Source organism: Pogona vitticeps, chromosome 5 (genome assembly GCF_051106095.1).
Source record: "Pogona vitticeps strain Pit_001003342236 chromosome 5, PviZW2.1, whole genome shotgun sequence".
NCBI lineage: Eukaryota > Metazoa > Chordata > Lepidosauria > Squamata > Agamidae > Pogona > Pogona vitticeps.
Genome location: NC_135787.1, coordinates 148,171,259 through 148,188,337, shown reverse-complemented (window position 1 = coordinate 148,188,337; position 17,079 = coordinate 148,171,259). Strand labels below are relative to the sequence as shown.

General features: G+C 40.2%; 1 protein-coding gene across 4 annotated transcripts; it reads left to right on the top strand.

Annotated features, from left to right (window-relative positions):
• The first annotated feature begins 980 nt into the window (after positions 1-980).
• Positions 981-16,818, top strand: CSRP2 (cysteine and glycine rich protein 2). Of its 4 annotated transcripts, XM_078376935.1 has the most exons (7): positions 1,026-1,118; positions 1,277-1,413; positions 8,665-8,783; positions 11,235-11,403; positions 13,397-13,526; positions 14,261-14,354; positions 15,481-16,818. In XM_078376935.1, exons 3-7 carry the CDS (start codon positions 8,672-8,674, stop codon positions 15,555-15,557), a joined length of 582 nt encoding a protein of 193 aa, XP_078233061.1. In that variant the 5' UTR covers positions 1,026-1,118; positions 1,277-1,413; positions 8,665-8,671; the 3' UTR covers positions 15,558-16,818. The 4 variants fall into 4 exon arrangements, with proteins under 4 accessions (XP_020659876.2, XP_078233061.1, XP_078233062.1 ...); XM_020804217.3 differs by lacking the exon at positions 1,277-1,413 and having other exon boundaries at positions 981-1,118; XM_078376936.1 differs by lacking the exon at positions 1,026-1,118 and having other exon boundaries at positions 1,277-1,559.
• Positions 16,819-17,079: the final 261 nt, after the last annotated feature.

Here is a 17,079-nt window from a genome sequence, read left to right as displayed (position 1 = left end):
TGAGGCAGAGCACAAAACAGCGTTCCTTCACCCAAGTTAAGATACCTAATTCCCAATGCCACTAGGCACTGAGCTAATCATGAAGACAACTATGCAGACATTCCTGCTGACCATAAAAATACAGTAATAATACTATAAATAGCTAACAATTTGCTCTCCTTTCGAGAAATCTCGAAAGCAAATGCCTTATTTTGCCTTAAAGGACCAAAACTACTTCCAGTTGTTCTCCACTGCAGTCCAGAAATTGGTTTACTTTCTCCTTATACTGGCAGCCAGAAGGCCCTGTGCAGCTGTTTTATCCTCACTTGAATGGATTTTCCACAGTGAGGGGGGTGGAATTGGAAAAAAAAAAAGCAATGGAAAAACAAGGAAGGGCTGGAGGCTAATGACGTCTGAAACTTTTATCCACTGCAGTGAATAAGGCAGGCCAATGGGGCGGTAAAGCCGTATCTTGAATGCCAAAAATGTTTCCGATAGTAGCTGTATAGAAGTTAGGAAAATTTAATTTAGACCGATTCGAGAACTCCAAAACGACGCTTTTAACTCCACTGACAATAATTATACTCTAAACGTTAAAGGTTCAGTCCTAACCTTCCCTCGTTTTCCCACCGGTTCTCGCAGGTTTTTTCTTTTCTGCAGAAAAACCGGCAAGGCATAAAAAAAGGCGGGCTGATTCTATTTGTCCATCCCATTCCTTCAAAGCAGTAACACGAGGAGGCGCTCTCCGTCTGAACGGACCTGCGTTTATAGCAAGGTGAAAACGAGCTCTTGCCCACCTCTTCCTCCTGAGCACGCCCTGCCCCGACACAAAAGCCAGCGGGACAGGACCGGCCCGCTTCTTCCCGTGAAACACGTCGACGGCTGCCGTCCTGAACAGGGGGGGGGGGAAGATTCCCGCCTCCCACAAGCATTCAACTATGGCTGGATCCCGTCAGGAGGCGGAGCCTTAAGGACCACAGAGGCAAGAGAGGGCAGCCCCGCCCCCTGAGGGAGCTATAAAGGCTGCGAGAGCGCCGCAGTTGCGCGCCGTTGCTGTCTGTGTGGGTTGCGTGCTGAGTCGTCAGTCCTGAAGCTGTCCGTCTGGTTGCACCGCGTCACTCCATCCTTGCCCAGCGCAGGTCGGTTTTTCTTTTCTGCGTTTTCTACTTTCGGCTCTTTTTACCATCTTGTTTTGTTTCCGAGGGGGGAAATGTGCTGGCTTCGTAACGCGTGCGCGCGTTTCTGGAGGGTAGGCTCTGAATGAGACTTGACAGCCGTGATTTGCCTCTAACCGTAGGAGTGCAAGCTTCTTTTCTACAAGCTTCCTCACCCTTTCCTATCATTACCGAAAACGAAAGACTTGGAACCTTAAAGGAATCCCGTCCTGTTTCCTCTTGTGACCTACCTGAAGCTCTGCGATCTCATTCTGTGCCGGTGAGGGAAGAATGGAGGTTACTTCAATCAGTGGAAAGAACAGAAGAACCTTTGTATATATTCAGAGTAACTGTCGCTTTCTTCTAGTTTGGCGGCTATGACCAGCTCTATACAGTAGTTAAATTTTCTTCTTAAAGAAATAAGGTGTTGGTAACCTACTTTCTCTTTTTCTCTGTTATTTTCTGCTCTCCTGTAACTGAACTATTGGGTAACTCACTGAATCCAGGTTAAAAAAAATAACCTGTTGCTTTCCAATAGTGGCCGTACTACTGGCTGACCAAGAATACTGAGCCTTTCTTGCATTTGTGTAGCATTTATGGTTGACCTTCCTTCTACTTTGTCCTCTCTCTGGGGGAAAGGTATGCTAGCCTATGGTGATAATTAGCATTAAATGAAGACCTGGTTACTGTTCTTTGAACTGTGTCTAGATTCCTAGCTCAATGTGCAATGTCTTGTAAAGTGACTGTTGGCTAGTAGGTAATGTACCGGTAAGAAACAGAGCTACTCCTAGGAGCATGAGAAGGACATGCAGGATCAAACCAAAGAGCTGTCCTGTTCAGTGTTGTTCTCCCACAGTGATGGACCAGATGCCTATGGGAAGCCTACAAGCAGGTTATTAATGTCAGTAGTATGCTTTAACTCGTGCCCCCCAGCAATTGTTGTATATCCTTTGTTCTCTGTATGATTTGTCTAGTGCTGTGTATGCATAATGGCATCAAAAGTGTGTGTCTTTTCATAGTTGTGTGTGTGGAGGGAGAGAAGTCTGCTTTAAGATGTGTTCAAAGAAACTGGCAGCTAGAGTATACATCCACTTGGATGGCTAGCTGTACTGTTAGGACTTTGGGAGATCTTAACTCTGCAAACCAACTCATCATCAGTTTGGGTCTTGTGTTTTAATGTCTAGTGGAAGAGTATGCTGTAACACCAGTTTATATTCGTATGCATATAATTCTTGGCTACTTTCTTTTGTTTGTTTCACCTGTCTGCTAATCTCTAGGAAGTTCCCCTGCTTCCTGTTCTGTGAAATGTTTTTAAATAGACATGGATTAATTGGAAGAAATGCAGCTACCTGTTATAAATCCCTTAGCAGAAAGCTGAATGGTTTAGGTAATGAGGCTTAGTCACTTGCCCTTAAAGCAAGTCCAGATCACCTGCATACTAATGTTTGTTGTCTTGAGCCCAGATCTGTGTACTGTCAAGTTGATGATGAGATAATGACAAATTCCAGTTTCTTAAAAGGGAGTGTGCATCTAGTGATAAGAGGGAATGGAGCATTATTGCACTGAAAATCTATTTTAAAAGGTGGCTGAGGAAGCCTTTTATTCCTGTGTCAAGGCAAATAGGATGTAAAAATGTGTACTAGCTGTGTAAATGCTAGTAATAAATCTTGGCTAATATTTTCTATGCTTTAGCTAGATCTTTTGTGAGAAGCAGAATGCATTGTTTCTCCTTGGTAAAGGATTGGTAAATGTTTTGTAATTCTTCCACACTTTTTGAATTGTTTGCTTGTGAAACCTTTGGAAGTAACTTTGATATACCCTTTTCAGTAGAGGGCAGACTGCAAGTTCCTGCAGTAGAGAAAGTGGATGAAAATAAGAGCAGTGAGTTCTGGAATTCTGTAGTTACTTCTACAAAAAATCCCTCTGTGTTCTTCAGAATTTTTTTCCCTTGTCGTTGTATGGAGCAAGTTCTGTCATGAAGAATTGCAAAAGCAGGGTTGATGGAAAACATAATGCTATTGGCTCTCAAAAACACTCAAGGAATTATGCAACTATCATGTCTGATTCATAGAACATGGCTGTTATGCTGTAGAATATTTTATAGACTGGATCTCTGTGGCGTTTGATGGATTAGTGTCCTTTATGGTTCAAAAGTGTGTGCATATGTTGAACCAGACATACGTATGTATACCATTTTCATGTTAACTTTTTGTTATGCCTTTCACGGACAAGCATACTCAAGTGAGATGAGGAACAGGCATCTGATAATAAGATGAATAAAATGGGGAAACAAGCTTCGGTTAGCAAGATGAAAGCACCAATATAATTGCACAATTTTTTTTAGCAAATTGCCTCAAGCTCAAGGACTACACCACAGCTTATGAAAATGGCTGAAATCTAGGATAAGAGATTTTCAGATCCAACAAGTAAAACTATACCTGTTCTAGACCTTCAATAGATGTATGGAATGTAGAATGTTTTCTATTGCTGTTTGTTACAGAACCTATCAAATTTGCTTCTCAAAACACCCTTTGAAACTGAAGGCCAAATGAAACATTGCAATTAATATGTCACACTATGAAAACTTAAGTTGCAGCCCAAGTAATCAGGAGGAGAATTCCAAGGAATCTTCTATTTCTTGTTACTTTTCTCCCCCTCACTAAGGGAAGTCTCTTTACTGGGAGGGGGTGATTTTTGGTGGGATGAAGTCATGGACACCTATCACAATGGTAAGTGACAACTCTTTGCAGAGAGTGGCAACGTCAGTAAGGGACAATGGTGGAATCTTTTAATACATTCTGTTATAACTGTTCACTATGTTTTCACATAATTTCTGTAAATGTAATAGAAAGTCCTGCTTTCCAGTTGGAATCTCCAGACAAGTTTGTTTATTTATTTATTTATTAGATTTCTACCCCGCCCGCCTAGACAGTGTCTACTCGGGGTGGCTTACAAATGTACAAGTTTGGTTATTAAAATCACAACTGGATAATATAGTAAGTATTGTATGTATGTTTCTTAATACTAGGAACTGATTGTGAGGAATTAATAGATTTGACAGCTTAGTAAATATGGTATACATGTTACAATGTGAATATAAATTACAAAATCACGCAAAGCATGTCTTGGAAACAATAGTTAGAAATTAGAATCTCTGTCCTTCGTTTCAGATGGAAGTATGTAGACTGAACCAAGTGCCTTAAGGATTAAGCTGCTTATTTCTTGCATAGGAAATGTCCTCAGGGACTGGAAAAGGTGTCTGATTATGTGAAGAATGCCAGATTGCTGTTGCTGTGATTGCATTTACCAATGCATCTTCATGCTTCTTGTCGCTTCCTTCCACTATCAAAGGGAACAGAACCAATCAATTTCTTCTATACCTACTTTAAGGAGTGAATGTGTATTATGCTGCTATTCACTGATTATTTGTATCTATTTTCCTACTTGTTCTAAGTGTGTAATCAGCATAAAACTGTTATGCCTACCTGATGGAAGAGTGGCATCTCTAGCCGGTGGCCAGAAATACTTTGGAGAGCCAGAAGCAGTGCATGGTTACAATACGGATCTTACTAATCATTGGGAACTGAATTTAGAGATACAAATCCTATTAATTAGGCCTTCTTGCATAAATGTAGCATTGCTATCTCTGATGGATAGTTTTTGAGCAACATCCTTTATAAAGCCTTAGGAGCAGAGAGACTGTCTCTTGGTGCTTTGCCATCCCAAGCCATTTTCCTCCTCTTTCTGAGACAATGATGGTTTTGGAGGCTCCTGGAAGCCATTTGTGGTTAAGGAAAACAGCTCTATGGACCTTGGTGTTTGTGTGTCTGTTTTTGGATGCAGTTCCCAAAATGCTGGTTGTGGAAATTCCTGGTGAATTCTGGGAGTTGCATTGCAAAAAATCCATAAGTCCGACACCTACCCATGAACTTTGCTGGGTAAACACAGCAGTGCTTTCCCCTCCAGGTCTGTTGCATACTCGCCGAAGCATGAGAACTAGAAGCAGCTAGGTTGTGTATTTGCTTGTGCACACATTCTCCATGTCCTTTATCTGTATAAATGTGCAGGTTCCTCTCCAAAGTGTGTAATGCTTAGGGTTGCTTTTGAAGAAATATTTTAGTAACAAATTATAGAAGATTGTGGGTTGTTGTGTACTGAGTGAGGACATAGATTCCAATAAGTACTGTATGTCGTTTCTGGAGTGTTTAATTTTTCAGCCATTTAGGATATTGTGAAAGACAAGTAAGGAGCAACAAAACTATGGTTAAAATAAAATTCTTGTTATTTAAAAAATGTGAAGTCTCACAATGCAAAGGTTTTTGAAAAGGAATTCGGCATAGACTGTGTTCTTCAAGCTCCCTGTTGCTGTGATTGATGTCAGCTGCTGTATTGCTTGTGCAGCCAAGCCCTTGGATAAATGTAATGTATCCTAACTTCCTAAACCCTAGTGGAGCCGAGAATAACAGAGTAAAACTAGTGTATGTTATATGGAATAACTTTTTAAGCCTCATCTTGAGCATTGAATAATACCAAATAATGAAAAAGCAATACTAAACTCTTGATGATCATAGAACTATGTGTTAAGCAATTCTAATTAATGTTTCTACCCAACAATGAGCTTCTAAATCATGTGTCACATAGCAGACTTGTAGCTGCTGAGGAGCGAATGCACAAATGTCCTATTTTGGATTAATGTTTAATCTCATTTTCCCACATTCCAAAAATAGTTGCTTGTGAACAATGGTAATTTTGCTCCCTGGCTACACTTCTAACATTTACTGGGTCACTCTGTCAAGACTAAATTAAACCCCATGTTCCAGCTGTCTAAAGCTGGCAAAAGCAGTGCTTTATTTAAGAGCCTTTCAGTGTGCCCTTAAAGTAGCTGCTGGAGTGGGGTATGGGGGTGAATCTTTACTCTCAGACCATTAAGAAGTAGACAAAGTTCACACTGTAATCTGAACCACTTTTTTCCACCTATGGAACAATGTCTCTTTAGGACCAGCCTTGTTTGCAGGACACCAGCTGCACTGTTTCAGTTGAATAGTAGATAGTCATAAAACAACAGAGTTCAGTCCTAGAAGCTAAGATGTAGCATCTAGGTTTTTCGGTTTAACACTGGAGAGTTTGCTTTTGGGGTATAGTGCTCAGAAAATATATTAACCAGCATAGCAGCTGTTGATGCTCCACGTGGATTCTGAGAGTTATTCTCTAAAAGAGTTTTAGTTTAGTTTTCAATTGATTGCATATGGATTATTCTTCTGAATGGCTGAATTCCCACTATCACATTACAGTCTAAAATAAGAATTTATGCATGGGGGCAGGAGCTCAACTAGGTGGTCTTGCAGTACCTTCCAACCCTACTGTTCTATGATCCTAAATAGAGATGGATGTAACGAGGGTCTGCCCCCTGGGGTCAGGCCACCCACTCATGTGTCCACTGCTGTGGCCGCCTCTGCTCTCCCTTCCAAATGATCCAGAGTTTGCGGTCAGCTATCCACCCCTGGCAGAAGAAGGGAAGACGGGTCTCCCTGCCAGGCTGACGAGTGAATAGCCGACTGCAAACTCCGGAACTATTGGGAGAGCGGAGGCAGTGGCGGCGGCGGCCACATGGGTGGATGGTCCGGCCCCAGGGGGCCAGCACTTCATTACATCTAGCTGTGCGGGGGTATTCATATTTGTATACAAATACCTCCATCTCTAATCATAAACAGTAAAATTAAGACATGAGTAAGTATGCCCTACCTTAATTTATCTGAGAAGAATGTTGTATCTGTTTAGCTTCAGGAAATGAGAGTTAAGAGTGCAGGAAAGTATAATCAGTTCCACTTAAGACAGTAATTCCAAGTCTTGGGTCCCCAGAGTAAAAGTTCCAGAAATCCTGGGCAGCACAGGTAGGGGTGAAGACTTTTATGAGTTTTAGTCCAAGAACATCTGGGGACCCAAGGTTGGGAACCACTGACTTAAGGTGAAGTATTTAGAAGCAATGTTATGTATGAATCATCTTCTCTCACATAGCTGGCATTACTGAAGTAATTGTTGGGAAAATAACAATCTTGCATGCAATCGAACCCTGGGTTTCAGTAGGAGAGAGCTTTCACAAACCAAGATGACTATCTTCTGACATTAGTAATTTACCTAAGTTATTTTTCCTGTCTCTTGCTTGCCTCCCCTCTTTTCCTGTTTGTTTGCTTTGTTTCCATTATTTGTTTGCTTTCTTTTCTGACCTCCATTGAAAGGAGACATTTAATTCTGTGCCTCTAACCTCAGACCATGGAAGTGTGTTGAGCCTCATTGTACACTTCAATGCCCATTTTTAAAAAGAATATTACAATTGAAGTATAACCATCATGGGGATGCCTGGAGGCCTAAACAATGGCAGATTACCTCAGTGCCCCTGGGGGTATAAGTGGGCTTTTCAGGAAATGGGGGTGTTGTGTAAGGTGCTTTTTGTGCCCCAAGGGTGCTGAGATGGCCCTACATGTTGCCCACTCCTGCTGTATTTGGTTTTATATTTTCATGGTTTGGTTGACTCATTCTTAGTTTATGTGAAAATATTATATGCTTCCTTGAGTGGTCATTTTGTCTGTATGTAAACAAAAACATACTGTTAAATATGCCAGTCTTGTCATACTTTGCAGCAAAGAAGCAAAACATTATGCTTTGCAAGTAATGAAATCTGTTTTCCCACTTAGTCTTTCACTGTGCTTCCCTCTGCTGGAGGACAAATTGACTTAACCTTTTTGTAGTATTTATTTCAAAAAAACTGACATTGCTCAATAGTATTTGGTGACATTCTGTGGCCCTTGTTATCTGACTGCAGTCATCTCTAAGTCTTCAAAATCATTGCTTTTACTTGTCTTTTTAGGGTGAAGGAAGTCTGAGTTTCAGTTGCAGCATGTAACATTATTTTTTAAGCCACCTGTTACTCAGTGTGGGATGTTTTTGGGGTGGGCAGTAGGTAATAAATGTTGCTTATTACTCAAGGAGCAACCCTTTACCAGCATATTGGTTCTAGTGTGTGTGTTTTTAATTGAAAATAGTCCCCAAATGATACCCCAGAAACAAAATTTCAGGAGTAACATTTTTGGTACAAGAGAATCACTTACTACCCACTACTAGATTTTAATAAAATGAGCAAAATTCTATTCTAATTGTCCACCAAAATAATGTGCTGCAGGTGCTGCCTGCATTTGTACTGCATGACTTCTAAGTTTGGTGCCTCATTGGTGCTCGATGCAGCAAACTGTGCAGTCTTGCATAAATATTGGGAGGAATAGGCCATATGGCGTTGTCCCTTGTGGACCATGCACAGCATCTTTATATTGGGCAAGTTTTCTCTCTGGCTATGTGATCATGATGGTTCTGGAGATGTAATTGTACATTAGTGTTGTACATGGATGCATTATTTCATTCAGCCTTTAATCATTTTGATGCAACCATTTTCTGGAGTATATGATTGCAGGTTTACTATGTTATCAAACTTTTGTTTTAACCTGGTAGCTAACTGCTTGCATCTTTTTTCTTTTGGTAGACTCAAAATGCCAAACTGGGGAGGAGGAAACAAGTGTGGTGCCTGTGGTAGGACAGTATACCATGCAGAAGAGGTTCAGTGTGATGGAAGAAGTTTCCATCGCTGCTGCTTTCTTTGCAGTAAGTACTCCTGGTGTTCTTCTCAATCAAATGCCAGTGTCTGAGCAGTAAGAGTCATAATCTATAACATAAGTGTGCTACTGGTTTCTATAGGTGGACAGTAATCTTATGGTCAGAGTCCAGAACAGTATGTGACACCATATTACAGGCTGCATGCCTGGGTTCTATGTGTCTGCTATTTATAAGAACTGTGGAGTAATTTCATCAGTTAGTCCTAACTAGAATTCATCTATTGAATCACCATAAATGCAGGCTGAGCGAGTCCTAGTCATTTGGTGGGTCTGCACTCCTTATAGTAGATTCCCAGTATGGTGAAGTGGTTAGAGTGATGGACTAGAACTCTGGAGAACAGGGTTCAAATCCCTGCTCAGTTGTGAAACTCACTGGAGGTGTGGAACAGGTAAAACCACTCCTTAAATAAGCCCTGTTTGGTTCACTATAAATCAGTTCTGACTTGATAGCACAGAACACACACACTTCTTAGAAGTAATAACAGGAATGAATATGTCTTTTTTCCAGTGCCAGGCAGGAAGGGAAGCACTTTAACTTCTGTAACGGTAGGATGTAGACCTCCTTTTACTTTGAGTAACTGAGCTTTTTAACAACTACAGCTGTTCTATACCTTTGGGGAGCATTAAACCAACTTAGCACTGAAGTTATTAAAAGGATGATAAGTCAGGTCACAGTTTCTGCAAATGATACACCAGGTTCTCCCTTTCATTCATGTGAGTCACTTTAGAGTTTAAAAAAATCTGCATTTCAGTTGGCTCAGTTCTGAACTTCTCTAAAATGTAGTATAACAAAATGCAGCAGAATGTCAGTTACCCTGCTATAAGCTGCTCAAGCAGTTTATAATGTAGGAATCATTTTGTGAGAAATTATTCACCAGTTGGCTGCATTCCCATGCAAGTTAATTAAATAATCTGGTTGATTTGTGTTTGAGCACACTGGAGCCAAAATTCTGTTGGGCTTTGGCACAGATGTCTTTGGATTGTCGTAAATGAGCAGAGTCCATGTGATTATGTTTTGACCTCACAGTTTACTGAAGCATTGCATTTCTGTACTAAAAAACTTAATTATTAGACGATACTAAGCAAAGTACCATATAATTGCTTAGTGATGGAACTGCCACAAAGAACAGCAGTGTCATATGATTCAAACGCAACATTAAATCCACAATCCACACATTGTAGGACCAACTGAACTTCCACAATGGTGTGTAAGTGTTTAGTCTCTAGAGCACTTATCACTTTAGGTGGTTTTTAAAAAGAAGGGTGGGAGAAATACGGAAATTAATAATAATAGATGAAGGTAATATGTCTTAAGCCTCGAAGTCTACAGTTAAAGTAAGTCCAAAGATAAAAAAATCTTGATGAATCCTTGTTAGATGCGCAGGGGTATTTTGTGACCCCTAGCAATACCTTTTAGTGCTTACAGATAAAAATATAGCTTGTGTAAGCTCATATACAAGTTCACAAATGATTGAGGGATCAGTAGAATTTCCAGTAACTTCACATCAGAAGCTGGGCAGGGAAGTTACAATAACTATCAAATGTAACATCATCCTAAGCAATACTGTTTGCATATATTTAAAAGTTGAGTTGCATCTGTGTTTATATTTATAATTTTATCTAATTTTATCTGATTCATTTGCAGTCAAAATTATGGGTGGATCTACTAATTTTTATTAATTAGATTAGGTCAGTATCCAGCAATGTGTATCTGCCAAAATGAATAACACTTTGTTCAAAGTCACAGTGTAGGCATTATCTTGAAATAGGTATTATGAATATGCAGTTGTGTGTGTAGGAGAGTGCCACGGAATTTTCCAGGAATGCTTGGACAAAAAACAGTCTCAACTTTCTTTTTCATTAATGGTGAAATTCCTGGTCTTATTTTTAGACAACAAAGCTAGCAACCTAAAATGGTAAAAAAGAAAGAAAAGAAAGTTCTTAATAGTACTGTATTCCAGAACATGGATTTAAGTTGATATAATGTTCCCATTATTATCTTGTGCTAAATGTTAGTACAGTAGCTGATTTTGTGATTTATGATATCTGTATTTATGAATACTTCGCAAAATACAAGTGGGTTTAGGAAGTGTTGCATAATTAAACATGTTGGCAAGAGTATAGGTTCTTTTTCTGTGTGATTTTTAAGAAGCAAGAGGAAAAATTGCTGACCTCAGTTCCTGGCTTCTTTGTAACCCCACTAATTAAACTGCATCAAGTTTCCATTCTATGAATGTTAGCCATGAAAGAGAAAGAAAGGAACAAAATGTAATTCAGTAAGACAAAAAACAGTTCCCCCCCCCTTTAATCCTATACAGTTTACTGAGAACTGCCACAGGCAAGGCAAGAGAAGTGAGAACATCTGGCACTTGAGGTTTCTTTCTGTTGTTAACAGACCTCTGTAAAAGAGCTACTTTTAAAAGCAAAACTTTCTCTCCAGTGGTCTGCCGGAAGAACTTAGACAGCACAACAGTAGCCATTCACAATGAAGAGATATACTGCAAGTCTTGCTATGGAAAGAAATATGGCCCCAAAGGGTACGGATATGGCCAAGGAGCAGGCACTCTTAATATGGACAGAGGGGAACGGCTTGGCATCAGGCATGAGAAGTAAGTAGAACATTTTTTTCACTCCGAGCTAGATGAAGTGCAATAGACAGGCTGAAATAGTTGCCTCTGAGGGTTTCCTGAACTATATTATGGGCTGGCATATATTATGAATGTTGGCATTTCAGAGCCACATATAGTAAATTTGTACTCTTTTGTAGGTGAACCTCAGTGACTTGAGGTTTGTGTTTACGGTCTTTGTCATTCTTCAAACTAAGGCGTACTGTAATATGAAAACCAGTTGCTTCAAAATACTATGAAATTGCAGGTTCCATATGAATGGAGGCATAGAAGTAGGAAATTACACGAATACTCTTGTGCATGTTCAGTGGGGCAGCCAGCATATGATCATAGAATCAGGGTGGATTTGATTTAAATCAAATTGATTTAAAGCACGGTTTAAATCTAAAACAGTGGATTTTTGGATGATCTCAAACAAAAATCTATTTTTTATTTAAATGATTTTTTAAAAAATCATTGGTTTTTATCTACTCTGCATAGAGTAGGTAAACAGTTTGGGGCCTATATCAAGGTCCCAAACTGTTTAGGGCCTTGTATGTTAATCTCATCACCTTAAAGCTCACATGGAAATAAACAGGAAGCCATTGCAAGGCAGACAGAATGGGGGAGATCTGGTGGTATTTACTTCCCACAACAATCTGGCCTCCATATTTTGGACATGCTGAAGTTTCCATAGCAGCCTCATAGGCAGCCCCATGTAGAGAGCATTACAATTATTATTGAGCCTACCAGTACATGAACTAGCGTGGTGAGGGACTTGGCATAAAGATAGGGAAGCAACTTGTAACTGTTTTTGATTTCTTTTTCTTAGGTGTAGAACTTCACACTTTATTTTTAACTTCACCCTGTTATTTTTTTTCCTGTTTTCAACCTCGTGCATAAACCTATCAAGAACTCTTTGAGTTTTGTTTGTCTTCCAAGGTATTAGCTTCTAAACTAGTATGGCACCAAGCCAGTGGTTTCTGCTGAGAGCCTTAATCCCAGCGTCACAAGACATTCAGGAAGAGTATAAACCCCTGAAAGCTGACAAAAGGCCATAGCAATGACCACATAGTAAGGTGTCTACTCTTGCTTACAGGCCACTGCACCCATCTTAGAATGTCATTGACATGTTGGAAGGTTTGGCATACCATCGCTCTGTATGAAATCCAACTCTAACTGCAGGCATAACAAGCTGTAGATAAAAGTTAAATGGGTTCATAGAATTGTCATTTAAGACTCCTGAAATCATTGAAGAAATGTTTGTAGACAACTGGGATGCTCTGTGTTGTAAAGAAATCATGCACATTAGTTTTTCTATACATTTTCAAACATGGCTACAATTATGAGTGCTAAGGTGACAGTCAACAATGTTGGCCAGAGTATGGTAGGACTGAATTATAATAAGCAATGCCATGTATCAGATTTGTCTCAATGAGGGTCCAACAGTCTAAAATGTTAAGATGTTCAGTACCTTGACCCATTACCCACTTTAGATAAATTGGTCTCTTGGCAGCTGGGATGGATGGATGGATTTGATGGCACTGTGTTCCGACTCAGTTGACCTCTGAATTAAAGTGTGGCTAGGAAGTCTGGCTTTTTTCACATGTTTAGACTTGTATGCCACGTATTCATTGTATAATAGAACTTACGTCCCTGCTCTTCAGAGACAAGGTTAGGCAACTGGGGGCAGAAATTACCAAGTTAAATGCTTCATGCATAGAAACAAGGCACCACTGAGAATTTAAGAACATTTGTTCTTTCAGTGAGATCTTTCTCTTAGCTTACTTTTGTTTGATAAGTATTTGTCTGAAGAATAGGATTCATTTTACAGTTGATTGTGCAAAAGATGTCTTTGGAGGGACAATGTTTTATTGCCTTCTAATTGTGAAGCTATTGGGCTTTTTTCTGGAATGGTGGCACTTAGTCTTTACCCTGTGGAAGTTAGAACAAAATCAGTGCAACAGAATATTCAGACTACATCTTTTTATTTTAGCACATCTTCTCATCGACCGACAACAAGTCCAAATACTTCAAAATTTGCCCAGAAGTTTGGAGGAACAGAGAAATGTTCCAGATGTGGTGATTCTGTATATGCAGCTGAGAAAGTAATAGGAGCTGGGAAGGTAAAGGCCCCTTGTTCCAAATATCTTACTTAGCAATATTGACCTCACAGATTAATTGTAGGTTTGAATTTTGACTTCGTAGAATAGGGTGGTTGGTAGAGATAGGGTGAAAATTGGCACCACATGTACCTGGGGGAACCACCAGAACCAGCCGGTCCACTTACTGCTTGCTGCACGGTGCGCACAGCCATTGTCATTTGAATTGCACCAATTGCTGAAGTAGCCTGGCTGGCGCTTACCCGCCTCTTCACACAGCCAGCCACTCTTCAAAGAGGCAGAATGACAAGTCCCTCCATTCAGCAGTTGAGTAGTCAGCTGTGTGAAGAGACAGGGAAGTGCTGGCCTGGCTATTTCCACAATTGGTGTGCCATGAATGATGATGGTCACATGTGTGCACCACACAGTGAGTAGTAAGTGGATTGGTTGGTTCTGGGGGGAGGGTCTAGTTTCCCCAGGCACCTGTGGTGCTGATAGTTGTATTTGTATCCATTTCTAGCAGATGGTTCTCATAAGCTGTTAATTTTTGAGAGGAAAAGAGTTCTGCCTCTGGTGATGGTCATCAAATCTATTTTCTCAAATATATTTTGTATGAGTGCTGCTTAATAATGGATCAGCCTAATATAAAATAAAAGATTGGTCTATGAATATTGATTTTTGCAGATGTATTAGCTCTTTAGAGTGACTCTTTGGATTGTGCAATACAGAAGTTTGAAATAACCTGCTCTTTTTTCTAGCCTTGGCACAAGAACTGTTTTCGATGTGCCAAGTGTGGGAAGAGCCTTGAATCAACTACTTTGACAGAAAAGGAAGGCGAAATCTATTGCAAAGGTAAGATGAAGGTAAAGTTGCAGGTTTAACTGTAGGACAGGAAGGGAGAAGCAAATAGCTTAAAGTAGGGATGGGCAATAGGACAGGAGCTTTGATTGCTATTCCTAGAATTTGGCCAAATTCGGGAAGATGCAGCCAAAACCTGACATTAACAGAGCAGCTTTGGTTACTGGCACATGGGCCTCTGCTGCTGCTACTGTTAGCCTTTCAAGAAGGAAACTGCTCTGGCCCTGATTGGGACTGGCAGGAATCTATGAGAATTGCAAGGATTCATGTGATGGATTGTTCCTAGAGTGGCTCCTTCAGCAGAGCCTAATGAGCAGTGAAATTCCATCCCACTCAGCCTAGTTATCCCCATCTTCTGCTGGGGCACTCATCATCCTCTTGAAAGGTGAAAAATTTATTGTATTTATTAATTATTTATTTATTTACTGAGCTTACATGCCACCCATTTAGACATAGTCTACTCTGGGCTGCTCACAAATGCGTAATAAAAACAATTAATACAAAGTAACGGTTTCGCACATTAACACAAAACAGAATAGATAAAGATAAAAAAATGGCAACAGAGGCCTATGTGTAGATAATGAAAGCTGCTCTGCAAACTTCTGTTTGTTTGCACCTCCCAGAGGTCTGCCTATGGGAGTTCTGGGCCACTTCTGGGAGTTGCAGTCCACAAAATGTGACAGTCCCACTCCTAGTGGGAGAGATGTGGCCGCCTGGGTGATTTTGGGCTGCAGTTCCCATAATCCCTTACCATTGGCTATGTTCTTTAGGGCTGATGGGAGGTTAAGGTTAAAAAAAAAACTGGAGGGTCTCAGTATCCCTAAAAGTGTTTATTCAACAGCTTTGCTTCTAGTGGGTTTCAAACATTAATGTAAGATTCAGTGTATTTTTAACTAAACAAATCACAATTGTGCCTGGTCAAAGGAAGCAATTGTAGTAGCAGTGTCATCTTTTCAGAAGTGCTTTTTAGGTGTAAAGCAGCAGTTAGTCTCTAGATTATGTCTCATCGGGGGATTTTATTTTCATGTTTTGAAGTCTGCTCACTTTAGTGTCTGATTTTACCAAAGACCAAGACAGGCACCATGGGATTTAACTAATAGCGTACTCTTTATTCTTGCAGGTTGTTATGCAAAGAACTTTGGCCCGAAAGGATTTGGCTATGGCCAGGGAGCTGGAGCTCTTGTTCATGCCCAATGATTTATTAGTACTATTGGCCCAAGCTGATTCTGTAGTTACAACATACAACTTAAATGCTACTAATTACTGTGAAACTGATTGTGCTATTTCTTTAAAGTACTACATATTTCTAAGCCTTACAGCACACTTTTATATGCACTGTTGAATGATTTGAGGATTTTTTTTTAAATAAAGAAGATGAATGTGTGTTGACAGGTTTGGAGAAAATTCTTCAGTTTCCACTGCCTACAGAACTACAACAGCATATTGTTTTTCCCAAGGCATTTGTGTGTGGTATGAAAATGCTGGCTGCCTAAACAAAAGACTTCATGATCTCATGGGGAAATGTGTTAATCCACCATAGGGTACCCAAATGGAGTGTTCCTTACAAGAGGTACATGACTTCAGCAGACAGTTCTGTCTTACAGGGATGTAATTTCAGTTGCAGGCAAAAGATGCATTTGCACCATTCTGTGCAGTGGGCACATGGGTCTCTCTGCACAGACACATACTGTACAGTGAAAGACATGTGCCTTAGGCAGCTGTAACTTTCAAGTACAGTTCTCGGGCATTTTAAGTGAGATGGTCCTTTGACAAGACTGAAGAATGCAAACATGATTCCTATTTGGTTCTAAGTTAACTTCTGGCACTCAGAAGTGAAGTATCTGCCCTTAGTACCAAACTGTGTGTTTCGAACATTCACACTATACTCCTTTGGATTTTAGTACCAAGTACTGAGGCTGCAGAGGGACACATAAGTTGCATCAAAGCATTAGGAGCCAGCATTGGCTTTCGCTAACAGGGGACACTGGGTGAAATTCTGTTGCTTCGTGTAGCAAGTTGCACTGGAACAGGCCCATTGAATCCATGGGGACCTCATGACTCAACTCCTCTAAGTTTCACAGATTCAATGTGCCTATTCTAGTTGCAACTTCCTATGTTAAAGTAAGTTGCAACTAGGTAGGCAGCAGATCTCGGTCAATGAAATAGAAGACCTAGGCTGTTCTGTGGCTTGAAGTACTGAACCCCTGGGAAGGATTTTACCATTTGATAGCATTTTTTTGTTTCTGGGTTTTGTGATACATGAGACTAATAAACAAAATCATACAAACATTAAGTTCAGATAACATTTTAGCTGTGTCTTATGAGTTGTCTTCAGTCACTTGTATGTTGCAGATGTAAGGTTTTAGACAAGGGGTTTGCCAGAATGAGTACTGCATACAATTGGCTGTACTGGTACATGGATGTTTATATGTGAAATAAATGATACCACACTGTTAAATAGTCTTTATTTCACTTATACTTTATCTTGATGATTTTAAGGTTAATGCTGTTGGTGTCATAGCATGCCAATTCTTGTAAAGTGTCCCAAAACATTGACCAGAATACTACTTGTGTGGCAAACTGAGGACATGCCAAGGTACACCTTGATGCATGTGTGGTCACATGCCACACTGTGCAACCAAGATGCAACCTGGTGCATTGTCAGTTATTTGCAGCAGGTTGTGGGAACCTTAAATAAACATACATAGAGTTCTGGCAG